The 12889-nt window shown below is 38.7% G+C and overlaps 1 protein-coding gene and 1 pseudogene across 2 annotated transcripts in view; one reads left to right on the top strand and one right to left on the bottom strand.

Moving 5' to 3' along the window:
• ACBD6 (acyl-CoA binding domain containing 6) overlaps positions 1 to 12889 on the bottom strand; it is a 205966-nt gene that overhangs the window by 131950 nt on the left and 61127 nt on the right. For both annotated transcript variants that reach the window (XM_050766501.1, XM_050766511.1), the window contains one exon: positions 278 to 360. In XM_050766501.1, coding sequence (XP_050622458.1) covers positions 278 to 360 — 83 coding nt within the window. The remainder of the gene's footprint in view (positions 1 to 277; positions 361 to 12889) is intronic.
• On the top strand, positions 4571 to 5751 carry LOC126951468 (voltage-dependent anion-selective channel protein 1-like; annotated as a pseudogene).

The following is a 12889-nucleotide window of genomic DNA, read 5'->3' as shown; positions in this document are numbered from 1 at the left end:
CACTGGTTCAGACATTTAATTGATTTTAAAGATTATACACCTAAAAACTTATTTCCTGTCATTTATTGTTCTGCTTGCAAATACCACCAAATCAGTTTCATGTTAAGAAGGAATGCTTCACAAATTGAAGAGTTCAGGATTAAAAACATGTAGTACATATATACACATACATAAGCACATACATACACGCACACACACACACACACACACACACACACACACACACACACACAGAGGCATATATATTTCTATTATCAAAGATCAGAAGAGAAATTACCTGATGGTTTCTTCATGATATAGAGAACTAATAACTGGCCCACCAAAACCAGTATTTGCTTCTTTTCCTTTCTTCTCTGGTATCTGTGGGAAGGGGGAAAAAAGTGAAAAAAAGACAAATGGGTTAAAACAGTATGTATTTAAATCAGTTACAAAATGTTATTTTGCTAAGAAAGACTAAGGATTTTACCCTCAACCATCTCTTCAAACCCTAGTAAAAATTTTAAGGTGGTAACAGAAAGGCAATAAGATTCTCAGTTCATCATAGGAGTGGAATGGGTACATGCTGGCAATCTAAGGTATTCAGTACAACCTTCTGGAGCCACCAAAAAACAATTCTCCTAGCTGACTGTGAGATGATGTTCAATGTGGTAAATATGGATATTCAGGTGAGGAAAAGAAAAACAAATCCTAGACATGAATGTGATCAGCAAAATCATATCTAGATTTATAAAATAAAAGTTCCCAAATAAGAAGCTACATTACAATAAAAGTTCAAATTTAATTACAAAGAAAATGTTTTTAGATTAAAAAAAAAAAAGGAAGGAGAAAAGATAGAAGAGGGATAGGAAAGGAGGTTTATATCTCAAATAAAAGAAAAAAGAAGTAAACTACACAGAAATACTTTCCAAACTCAAGGATTCAATAGGTCTTGCCCCTCTATGTTCTCAGAACAAGAGTAAAATTAATTTAGGAATAAGATTCTAATTTACAAGAGTAAAATTAATTTAGTAATAAGATTCTTCTAAAACATGTAATGTGGAAGCAATGAACCTGGATAATACTGTCTGCAAGGATCAAAGTGCAACCTCAAGGATACAAAGTGCCCCATGTATTGACAGCTTTTAGTACAGGACATCCTGCAAAAGTCAAAACTCTGATTCCGGACATAAATATTCCTTTAGAATCAAAATTACATTATGATTTAATTTGACTGCAAAAAGACTAGTTTTACTTCAAATAAAATACAGACAATCCCCACACACATTTTTTCAGTACTTAAGAGAAGTACGAGTTTTGTTTTATTTTTTTTAATTGTTTCAGTCTGTGGATCACTGGACTGAGGAAAAAGACTCCCCCCGCCCCCAGAGATAGCATATTCTATCTGTTCCTAACACTACTGGGGGGACTAAGGCTTCAAAAAACGTAAAATTTTGAGATGAATCAAGTCAGTTATCAACTTGTAATAGAAACAAAGTTATAAAATCATAGACAGGCCGGGCGCAGTGGCTCAAGCCTGTAATCCCAGCACTTTGGGAGGCCGAGACGGGCGGATCACGAGGTCAGGAGATCGAGACCATCCTGGCTAACACGGTGAAACCCCGTCTCTACTAAAAAATACAAAAAACTAGCCGGGCGAGGTGGCGGGCGCCTGTAGTCCCAGCTACTCGGGAGGCTGAGGCAGGAGAATGGCGTAAACCCGGGAGGTGGGGCTTGCGGTGAGCTGAGATCCAGCCACTGTACTCCAGCCTGGGCAACACAGCGAGACTCCGTCTCAAAAAAAAAAAAAAAAAAAAAAATCATAGACAACAACTATTAACATGATTAAATGACAAAGTATATAAAGTGTATTAGTATGATGCTAGCAAACAAGAAGCACTAGGTAAATGACAGATTTCTCTGTGCTCTGAGGGCCATTTTTAGAGAATAAATGCTATGAAGATTTCTGGGATAGATAATGTATTTCTTTATACCCAAAAAAAGTAGAGATGATCCCCAACTTACAATGGTTCAATTTACAACATTTTTGACTTTTAATGGATTTATCAGTATGTATCCTCATTATAAGGTGAGGGGTACAAAGGGAGAACTTATTTTACTTAATCCAATTATATTCCAAATACATGCTGCATTGATAGGATAAAACTAAAACATACTTGGTGCTCGAGATGATAACTACATAAATAAAACTAAAAATGAGAAAACTGGATACCAAAGGAAAAAAAAAATAGAGATAGAACCAAGTATGAAGTGGCAAGCATAGCTTCTTAAAAAATAATGACTCCTAGAAGGTAACATGGGGGAAAATCTAGGTGATATTGGGTTTGGCAATGACTTTTTACATGCAATATCAAAATCCATGACAGGCCGGGTGCAGTGGCTCACACCTATAATCCCTGCACTTTGGGAGGCTGAGGCAGGTGGATTTCTTGAGGTCAGGAGTTTGAGACCAGCCTGGCCAACATGGCAAAACACTACCTCGACTAAAAATACAAAAAACTAGCCAGGCATGGTAGTGCATGCCTGTAGTACCAGCTACCTGGGAGGCTGAAGCACAAGAATTGCTTGCAGAAGTTGGATGCAGAAGTTTCAGTGAGCCAATATCACACCACTGCACTCCAGTCTAGCAATAGAGCAAGATTCTGTCTCAAAATATATATATATATAATCCATGAGAGAAAAAAATGATTAGTAGGTCTTTATTAAATTGAATTAAAATTGAAAATTTCTGCTCTGTGAAAAATATTGTTCAGACAATGCAATGACCAGCCGTAAACTGAAAAAAAATTTGCAAAACACATATCTAATAAAGAACTGGTATCCAAAATATTCAAAGAATTCTTAAAACTCAACACTAAGAAAATAAGTTACCCAATGAAAAGTGAGTAAAAGATCTAAATAGACAACTTATTAAAGAAGATACAGAGATAGGAAATAAGCGAGTGACAAGATGTTTAAACATCATGTCATTAAAGAAACGCAAATGAAAACAAAAATGAGAAACCACTACACACCTATTGGAATGGCTAAAATCCAATATGTCCTTAAACAGATTAATAAACAAATGATACACCCATAAAATAGGATATTATTCAGCAACACAAGAAATGAGCTATTCTAGGTTAACTTAGAAAAAAGAAGTCAGGTAACTCAGAAATGAAAGTGGCGATATTACAATTAATGCCACAGAAATACAAAGAATCATAAGAGATAACTATGAACAATTATATGCCAAAAAACTGGATAACCTAGAAGAAATGAATAAATTTCTGGAAACACACAATCTACCATGACTGAATCACGAAGAAATTAAAAATCTGACAGACCTATCACCAAGAAAGAGACTCCATCAGTAATAAAAAAAAAACACAAAAAACTTCCCAACAAAGAAAAGCCCAGAACCAGATCACTTCACTGGAGAATTCTATCAAATTTAAAGAATTAACACCAATCCTCTTCAAACTTCAAAATAATTAAAGAAAAGGGAACACTTCTAACTCAATTTATGAGGCCTTATTCTCATATCAAAGCCAAAAATACTGCAAGAAAACTAAAACCAATATCCCAGGATATTGATAAAAAAAATCAACTAAATATTAACAAACTGAATTTAACACTGTATTAAAAGGATTATACATCATGATTCCAGGGGGATTTATTCCTGGAATGCAAAGATGGTTCAACACACAAAAATCAATCATATAACACAGCATATTAACACAATGAAGGACAAAACCCACATGATCATCTCAATTGATACAGAAAAAGCATCTGACAAAATTCAACATGTGTTCATGATAAAAACACTAAATAAACTAGGAATAGAATAAAAGTACCTCGACACAATAAAGGCCATATATGAAAAGGCCACAGCTACCAACATACTCAGTGGTGAAAAACTAAAAGCTTTCTCTCTAAGATCAGGAACAAGGCAAGGATATCCATTCTCATCACTTTTTTTCAAGATGGCATCCAAGCCAGAGTGATCAGACAAGAAATAAAAGGCATCTGTGGTGATATGCTGTGTGTGTGTGTGTGTGTGTGTGTGTGTGTGTGTGTGTGTACAGAGAGAGAAAGAGCGAGAGAGAGAGCACGCACACAAGAGAGATTTGTTTTTGTCCATGGTTCCTGACTTCTAACTCCTATAGCCCTTGTTACAGTCTTTCATTATATAATTAGGTGTGTCAGGCCTCAAGAGCAAGCCTCAGAAAAGAGAATCTATGGGACTTTCTCCTGCCCTCCTTTTACCTGCCCCAAGTTACACTTTCTGATTGTGGGTCACAATCCCCAGAGAGAGTCCTGCCCTATACCCTAGGGGAAGGAATACTGACATCATGAAACCCAAGAGGAATGGGTGCTGGGAGCTTGGGGATAGAAGAACACATGGAGGTCCCTGGAGGGTGGCATGCCCAGAGAGAGGTCATGAAAGCTCCATGTTCCCTCCTCCATGCCTCACCCTACACATCTCCTTGTAATCCAATAATAAAATTCTAAGCCCTACAACCAACTGGATGAACCCCTCCTCTCAGCTAAGGTTTCTCCAAAGAAACCCGAAAACCTAGTTCAGGCCACGATGGGAAGTCGGGTCTGGACATGCCTCATTATACTTTCCTCCCTTTGGTATTCAGGAACAACTGACCAGCATTAACATTAAAACAAAGATCTTACAACTGACAAAAAAGACTCTTTGTATCAATAAGATATCAAATTCCAACCCGACTCCAGCATAGCATCACATGACAGAAAGCGGGCCCTGGATGAAATCAAAATATTTTACCCCAAAATATATTGGACATATTTTGAAAAGGCCCTGCAAAGCCATCTCTTAAAAGGGAAATTTTACATTATGTAAAGAATCCTCTTTCCTTTCCAGGCCTTTTTCTGATCCTAAAGAGATGAGCTGAGAGATCTGAAGAATCTTTTAAAGATCTGAACAGGAAACAATTGTCATCTATTGCATCTAACAGTGGCCACCTATGAGACTTCATCTATATAGAAAGAACCTTGGTCTCCACAAACCCTTAACTCAGATATTCCTTTCTATTGATTCCAAGCTTTTAGATAATAACTTAACTCTCAACCAACTGCCAATCAGAAAATCTTTGAATCCACCTATGACCTACATATAAGTCTCTGCTTCGAGTTGTCCTGCCTTTCCAGACCAAACCAATGTATACCTCACATGTATTAATAAACCAGGAATAGAATAAAACTACCTCAACAGGCCATAGCTGCCACTGAGCCTGCCACCAATGCCTCTAAGCAGAAGGTGGTTGTGGCACCCACAAATGCCAATCTTGGCAAAACTGAAAGGGATGTCTTCACCAAGGTTTATGGATTTGGCTTAATAAAGCTTGATTTGAAAGCAAAATCTGAGAATGAAATGGAATTCACAAGCTCAGCCTCAGCCAACACTGAGACCACCAAAGTGATGGGCAGTCTGGAAACCAAGTACAGATGGACTGAGTACGGACGGCCTGACGTTTATGGAGAAATGGAACACCAACAATACACTTGGCACCGAGATTACCGTGGAAGTTCAGCTTGCACGTGGACCGAAGCTTACCTTCGATTCATCTTTCTCACCTAACGCTGGGGAAAAAAAATGCTAAAATCAACACAGGGTACAAGTGGAAGCACATTAACCTGGGCTGCGACATGGATTTCGGCATTGCTTAGGCCTTCCATCCAGGTGCTCTGGTGCTAGGTTACGAGGCCTGGCTGGCCAGCTACCAGATGATTTTTTTTTTTTGAGATGGAGTCTCACTCTGTCACCCAGATTGGAGTGCAGTGGCACGATCTCGGCTCACTGCAAGCTCTGCCTCCCAGGTTGACACCATTCTCTTGCCTCAGCCTCCCTAGTAACTGGGACTACAGGCGCCCGCCACCACACCTGGCTAATTTTTTTTTTTTTTTTGTATTTTTAGTAGAGACACGGTTTCACCATGTTAGCCAGGATGGTCTTGATCTCCTGACCTCGTGATCCGCCCACCTCGGCCTCCTAAAGTGCTGGGATTACAGGCGTGAGCCACCGCGCACGGCCCAGATAAATTTTGAGACTGCAAAGTCCCAAGTGAACCAGAGCAACTTTGCAGTTGGCTACAAGACTGATGAATTCCAGCTTCACACTAATGTGAAAGACGGGACAGAGTTTGGCAGCTCTGTTTACCAGAAGGTGAACAACAAGTTGGAGACCGCTGTCAATCTTGCCTGGACAGCAGGAAACAGTAACATGCACTTCAGAATAGCAGCCAAGTATCAGATTGACCCTGACACCTGCTTCTCAGCTAAAGTGAATAACTCCAGCCAGACAGGTTTAGGATATGCTCAGACCCTAAAGCCAGGTATCAAATTGACACTGTCAGCTCTTCTGGATGGCAAGTACGTCAATGCTGGTGGCCACAAGCTTGGTTTAGGCCGGGAATTTCAAGCATAAATGAATACTGCACAATTGTTTAACTTTAAACATTTTGCAACATAGCTACCTTCAGAATTTACTGTATCTTTTAATGTTGGATGTCTGGAAAGCAAGTATTACTAAATATGTTAGACCTCCAGGTTAAAGATGATTCAGCTTTAAGATGCTACCCTTTCAGAGGTACAGAAGAAACCATTTCCAAAAAAGGTCCTTTCAGTGGTAGACTTGGGGGTAACTTGGTGGCCCCTTGGAGATACCACGTTTCTTTTTTATCTAGAAATGACTGCAAGTGGAAGCTGATAATATGTAGGTACTTTGTAAATTTTATTGAGTAAATGAAAGAAATTATGATTTCCTGAGAATCAAACCTTGGTTTCCTAACCCTAATTGATGAGAGGCTCGCTGCTTGATGGTGTGTACAAACTCACCCGAATGGGATTTTTTTAGACAGATCTTCATGACCTGTTCCCACCCCAGTTCATCATCACCTCTTTTACACCAAAACGTCTGCAGGGTGGTGTGGTCACTGTTTCTTTTGTGCCATTTTAGGTTGGAGAGGGTGGATGTGATAAAGCCAATAATTCAGGACTTATTCTTTCTTGCGTTGTTTTTTTGCCCTTGCACCAGAGTATGAAATAGCTTCCAGGAGCTTCAGCTATAAGCTTGAAAGTGTGTGTGTGACTGTAATCACATGGTGACAACACTCAGAATCTAAATTGGACTTCTGTTGTATTCCCACCACTCAATTTGTTTTTTAGCAGTTTAATGGGTACATTTTAGAGTCTTCCATTTTGTGTGGAGTTAGATCCTCCCCTTCAAATGCTGTAATTAGCATCACTTAAAAAAACTTGGCCAGGCGCAGTGGCTCAAGCCTGTAATCCCAGCACTTTGGGAGGCCGAGACAGGCGGATCACGAGGTCAGGAGATCGAGACCATCCTGGCTAACACGGTGAAACCCCGTCTCTACTAAAAATACCAAAAAAAAAATTAACTGGGAGTAGTGGTGGGCGCTGTAGTCCCAGCTACTTGGGAGGCTGAGGCAGGAGAATGGCGTGAACCCGGGAGGCAGAACTTGCAGTGAGCCGAGATCGCGCCACTGCACTCCAGCCTGGGCGACACAGCGAGACTCCATTTCAAAAAAAAAAAAAAAAAAAAAAAATACTGGGGAGGAGTTTTTGACTCCCTAGTAAACACTCAGCCTCCAGCAATTCATCCATTACCAATGAAGTGTTTTTACCAGTTTATGGCCCAAGCATCTTTTGTTATCTTGGTTATGATTCTCTGCATTCACCTGTCTCTCTAGTTTAGGGGATGGCAGTTTGAACTGGTACCTCAAATCTCTGATGGATCTAGAACAGTCTTTGATTTTCAGTTTGGTCAGATTACTGTATTGTTAAGGACAGGAGTGAAAACTTGCAGATTCTTCACATGTTGAGGCTAAAATTAGAAGTTCAGTGATCTTTTAAAGAGATTTTAAAATTTTTTAAAAGTCCTTTAAATTTACCCATATATTTAGCACTTCCAGGACTCTTCATTCCTTTATGGAGGTCCAAATTTCCATCTTATATAATTTTCCTTTCATGTGAAGTTCCTTTAAATTTACTATAGTTCAGTTCAGTTGGCAATGAATTACCTGCTTTTGTTTATTTGGAAAAAGTTTTATTTTTTATTTATTTTTATTTTCTAGATGAAGTCTCACTCTGTGGCCCAGGCTGGAGTGTAGTGGCACAATCTTAGCTCACTACAACCTCCGTCTCCTGGGTTCAAGTGATTCTCCTGCTTCAGCCTTCTGAGCAGCTGGGATTACAAATGCCCACCATGACACCCGGCTAATTTTTGCATTTTTAGTAGAGATGGGGTTGCAACATGTTGTCCAGCCTGGTCTCGAACTCCTGATCTCAAGTGATCTGCCCATCTCAGCCTCCCAAAGTGTTGGGATTACAGGCATGAGCCACCAGACCCAGCCTTGAAAACTCTTTACTTCACATTTACTTATTTTTGTATTGACATGAGATTCACATAAAATTAACCAGTTTAACATGTACAACTGAGTGACATTTAATACATTCACAATATTGTGCAACCAGCTCCATCTAGTTCCACAACATATTTGTCATTCCCCCCAAAAAGCCTTGAACCCACTAAGCAGTCACTCCCCATTCCCCTCCCCCAAAACGTTGGCAACCACCGATCTGCTTTCTGTCTCTATGGATTTAACCATTCTGGATATTTCATATAAATTGAATCATACACTATGTAATCTTTTATGTCTGGCCTCTTTCACTTGGTTTAATGTTTTCAAGGCTCATCTATATTATAGCATGTATTGGTTCTTCATTCCTTTTTATGATTAATAGTCTATTTTATGTACATTCCAATACCAAATTCATTTGGGTTGTTTGCACTTTTGGCTATTATGAATACTGCTGCTATGATCATCTGTATACAGGTATTTGAGTACCAAATTACCCAGCAATTCCACTCCTGTATATACCCAAAAAAACTGGTAATTCTATTTTTAACTTTTTGAGGAATCACCAAACTGTCTTTCATGGCAGCTGCACCATTGTACAGTCCTAGTAGCAATCTAAGACAGTTTCAATGTCTCTACATCCCTGCCAAAACTTGTTATTATCTTTTTTTATTGTGGACAACCTACTGGGTATGAAGCAGTATTTTGTTGTGGCTTGAAATACCATACTCGAAATTCAAAATCACAATGAAATACCACTCAAAAGACTAACTCAGGTTGTTATACACCATTCTCTTTTGAGAAATGTCTGTTTAAGTTCTTTGACAATTTGTTAGTTGGGTTCTTTCTGTTGTTGAGTTGTAAGAGTTACTTACATATTTTGAATAGCAGACCCTTATCCAATACATGATTTGCAAAAATTTCCTGTTTTACTTTCTCGATAATGTCCTTTGAAGCACAGAAGTTTTTAACATTGATGAAGTCCTATTTACTTATCTTTTCTTTCGTTGCTTGAGCTTTTCCTGCCTTATGTAAGAATCCATGGCCAAATCCAAGTTTATTAAGACATACCTCTATGTTTTATTCGAAGACTCAGAGTTGGGTTTTGTGGTTTTTTTTTTTTTTTTTTTTTTTTTTTTTTTGAGACTGAGTCCTGCTCTATCACCCAGGCTAGAGTACAGTGGCACAATCTCAGCTCACTGCAACCTCCACCTCCCGGGTTCAAGCGATTCTCCTGCCTCAGCCTCCCGAGTAGCTGGGATTACAGGCGCCTGCCACCATGCCCAGCTAATTTTTGTATTTTTAGTAGAGATAGGGTTTCATCATGTTGTCCAGGCTGGTCTCGAACTCCTGACCTCAGATGATCCACCCACCTTGGCATCCCAAAGTGCTAGGATTACAGGCATGAGCCAAAGCACCCGGCCAAGACTCAGAGTTTTAACTCAGTTAGGTCATTGATCCATTTTTAGTTAATCTTTGTATATATATCAAGATAGGAATGTACCTTCATTCTTTCGCATATGGATATCCAGATGTTCCAGGATAATTTGTTGAAGAGATTATTTTCTCCCCCACTGAATGGTCCTGTTGAAAATCAACTGACCCTAAACTTGAGAGTTCATTTCTGCACTCTCAATTCTTTTCCATACGCCTATCCTTATACCAGTACCATACTGTTTTAATTACTGTAGCTTTATAGTAAATTTTGAAATTGCAAAATTTGAATCCTCTAGTTTTGCTCTTTTTCAATACTTTTGACTATTTGGGACCCTTTGCAATTCCATATAAATCAGATTGACTTGGCCAGTGCTGCCATCTAAATAAATTTAAATCTTCCAATCCATGAGCACAAGATGAATTTCCATTAACTTAGGTATTCTTTAATTTCTTTCAGCAATATAGTTTTCAGTATAAAATCTTTCACATCCTTGGTTAAAATTCCCAGGCTTTTTTTTTTCTCCTGAGGGCTACCGTAAATGGAATTTTTTTGTTTGTTTCCATTTCAGAGTATCCGTTGATGGTCTAAAGAACACAGTGATTTTTGCATGCTGATCTTATGATCTTATATCTTGCAACTTTGCTGAATTAATATATTAACTCTAGCAGTGTGTTTGTGGATTCTCTGGATTTTCTATATACTGTATAGGATCATGTCACCGATAACATTTTTATTTCCTCCTTTCCAATTTGGATGCTGTTTCTTTATTTTTCTTGTCTAATTGCTCTGGCTAGAATTTATGTATACAATGTTGAACAGGAGTGGTGAAAGCAAACATCCTTGTCTTATTCCTGATCTACCTCTGGGTTTTTCATAAATACCCATTATGTTAAGTAAAGTTTACCTTCATTTTTGAAAGCTATTATATCTTAACTGAGTATAGAATTATAGGTTGATCATCTTTTCCTTTTGTTGTCAACCTATTGACTTCAAACTTCTGAAAAGAACTCTGCTGTAGTTCTACCTTTGTTTATCTTTATGTTTTCTGTCTGCTTTTTTCTCTTTTCACTGGCTTTCAACAATTTGATATGTATTGTATGGTTTCATTACATTTCTTCTGCATGCGGTTCATTGAGCTTCTTGGATCTATGGGTTTATGGAAGTGACTCTCAACTGGGGACAGTTTTTTGTTTTTTGTTTTTTGTTTTTGCCATCTGCATCCACAGATGTTTGGCATGTCTGGGGCAATTTTTTAGCTGTCACACTATGCAGTGCTATTGACATCTAGTGAATAGAGACCAGAGTCGCTGCTTCATGTCCCACAATGTACAGGATACCCTCCATAATGAAGAATTTTCTGGCCCAGAATATCAATGGGGCAAAGATTGAAAAACTGTGGTTTACAGGTTATCAACTGTTTGAAATTTCAGCCATTATTAACTAAATTTTGTTTCTGTCTTCTCTCACATTTTTTCTCCTTTCTGGGTCTCCAATTACATGAATGCTACATTGCATTATATTTTCCCACAGCTCATTGAAGTTCTGTTCTTTTTTTGTTCAGTCTTTTTATGCTCTGTGCTTCATTTTGATTAGTTTCACTTGTTCCATCTTCGAGCTTCAAGTTCACTGATCTTATGTAATGTCTAATGTGCTGTTAATCATATCCAGTATATTTTTTTACTTCAGATTATTATATTTTTCCATATCTAAAAGTTCCATTTGGATATTTTTGTATCTTCCATTTCTCTCTACATATGTTCACGGTTTCCTCTACTGTCTTGAATATATAGTATATATTTATAAAATAAGTGTCTTCATGTCCTTGTCTGTTATTTTATCATCTTTATCATTTCCACCATCTACTTTTATTGACAGGTTTTTCTCCTGGGTCATATTTTCCTGCCCCCACTTTTTTTTTTCATTTTGGCAAGCTTTAAAGACCTTTACTGTAAGCAAGGCATTGTAATAAATTTTACATTCTTGCTTGCTGGATTTTGTTGTGTTCCTTTAAATTATGTTGGACTTTGTTTTGGCATGCATTAAGTTACTTGGAATCAGTCTGATCCTTTTGAGGCTCAATTTTAAGCAGTGCTAAGGCAAGGGCAAAGCAGCCTTTGATATAGCATTTAATTTAGCACAGCTACTGAAGTGAAACCCTTCTGAGGCCTCTACCATATGCCCCACATATTGCATTTTCATTTTACTCCTGACTGGTAGGAAACAAAATATTCTCAGTCCTATGTCAGCTCCAGAAATTGGCCTACTGCTTTCTTATGTTTCTTTCCCTGGCCTCTTCTACATGCATAGATTAGTATTCAGCCAAAGGGACCCCTCTGCAGATCTCTGGAACTGTCAATAAAGGATCATCCTCTCTGGTATTCAGCCCTGCAAATTCTAGTTCAAACTCGTGAGACTGCCAGGCCATTTTGGGTTCTCCCTCCGTGCAGCCTGGAAAATGCTGCCAGGTAATAAATAAATGGATGCACCTGTAAGGCACAGCTTATTTTGTTGTTTTTTAGATGAAGTCTCACTCTGTCGCCCAGGCTGGAGTGCAGTGGCGCAATCTTGGCTCCCTGAAAGCTCCGCCTTCTGGGTTCATGCCATTCTCCCACCTCAGCCGGGACAACAGGCGTCTGCCACCACGTCTGGCTAATTTTGTGTGTGTGTGTGTGTGTGTGTGTGTGTGTGTGTGTGTTTTTAGTAGAGAGGGGGTTTCACCGTGTTAGTCAGGATGGTCTTGATCTCCTGACCTCGTGATCTGCCCACCTTGGCCTTCCAAAGTGCTGGGACTACAGGCGTGAGCCACCGTGCCCGGCAGTTTCCCTTCTTTTGGGACTTTACACTACTTATAATACAATGTCTGAAGATTACTGTCTCATCCAGTAATTTTAGCCAAGCGTCTGGATTTCTTCTTGTTTCTGGCAAAGGGGTAAATCTCGTCCCTATTACTCCACCATTCCCAGGAACATAAGTCCTACAAACATTAATTTTAAACCCAGCATAATATTCCATGAGGTAATCTAATATAATTTACTTAACCATTATCTAACAGTTGTGTATTAGG

The sequence above is a fragment of the Macaca thibetana genome, chromosome 1 (assembly GCF_024542745.1).
Source record: "Macaca thibetana thibetana isolate TM-01 chromosome 1, ASM2454274v1, whole genome shotgun sequence".
Classification (NCBI taxonomy): Eukaryota; Metazoa; Chordata; class Mammalia; order Primates; family Cercopithecidae; genus Macaca; species Macaca thibetana.
This window is presented reverse-complemented; position numbering and strand designations above follow the sequence as displayed.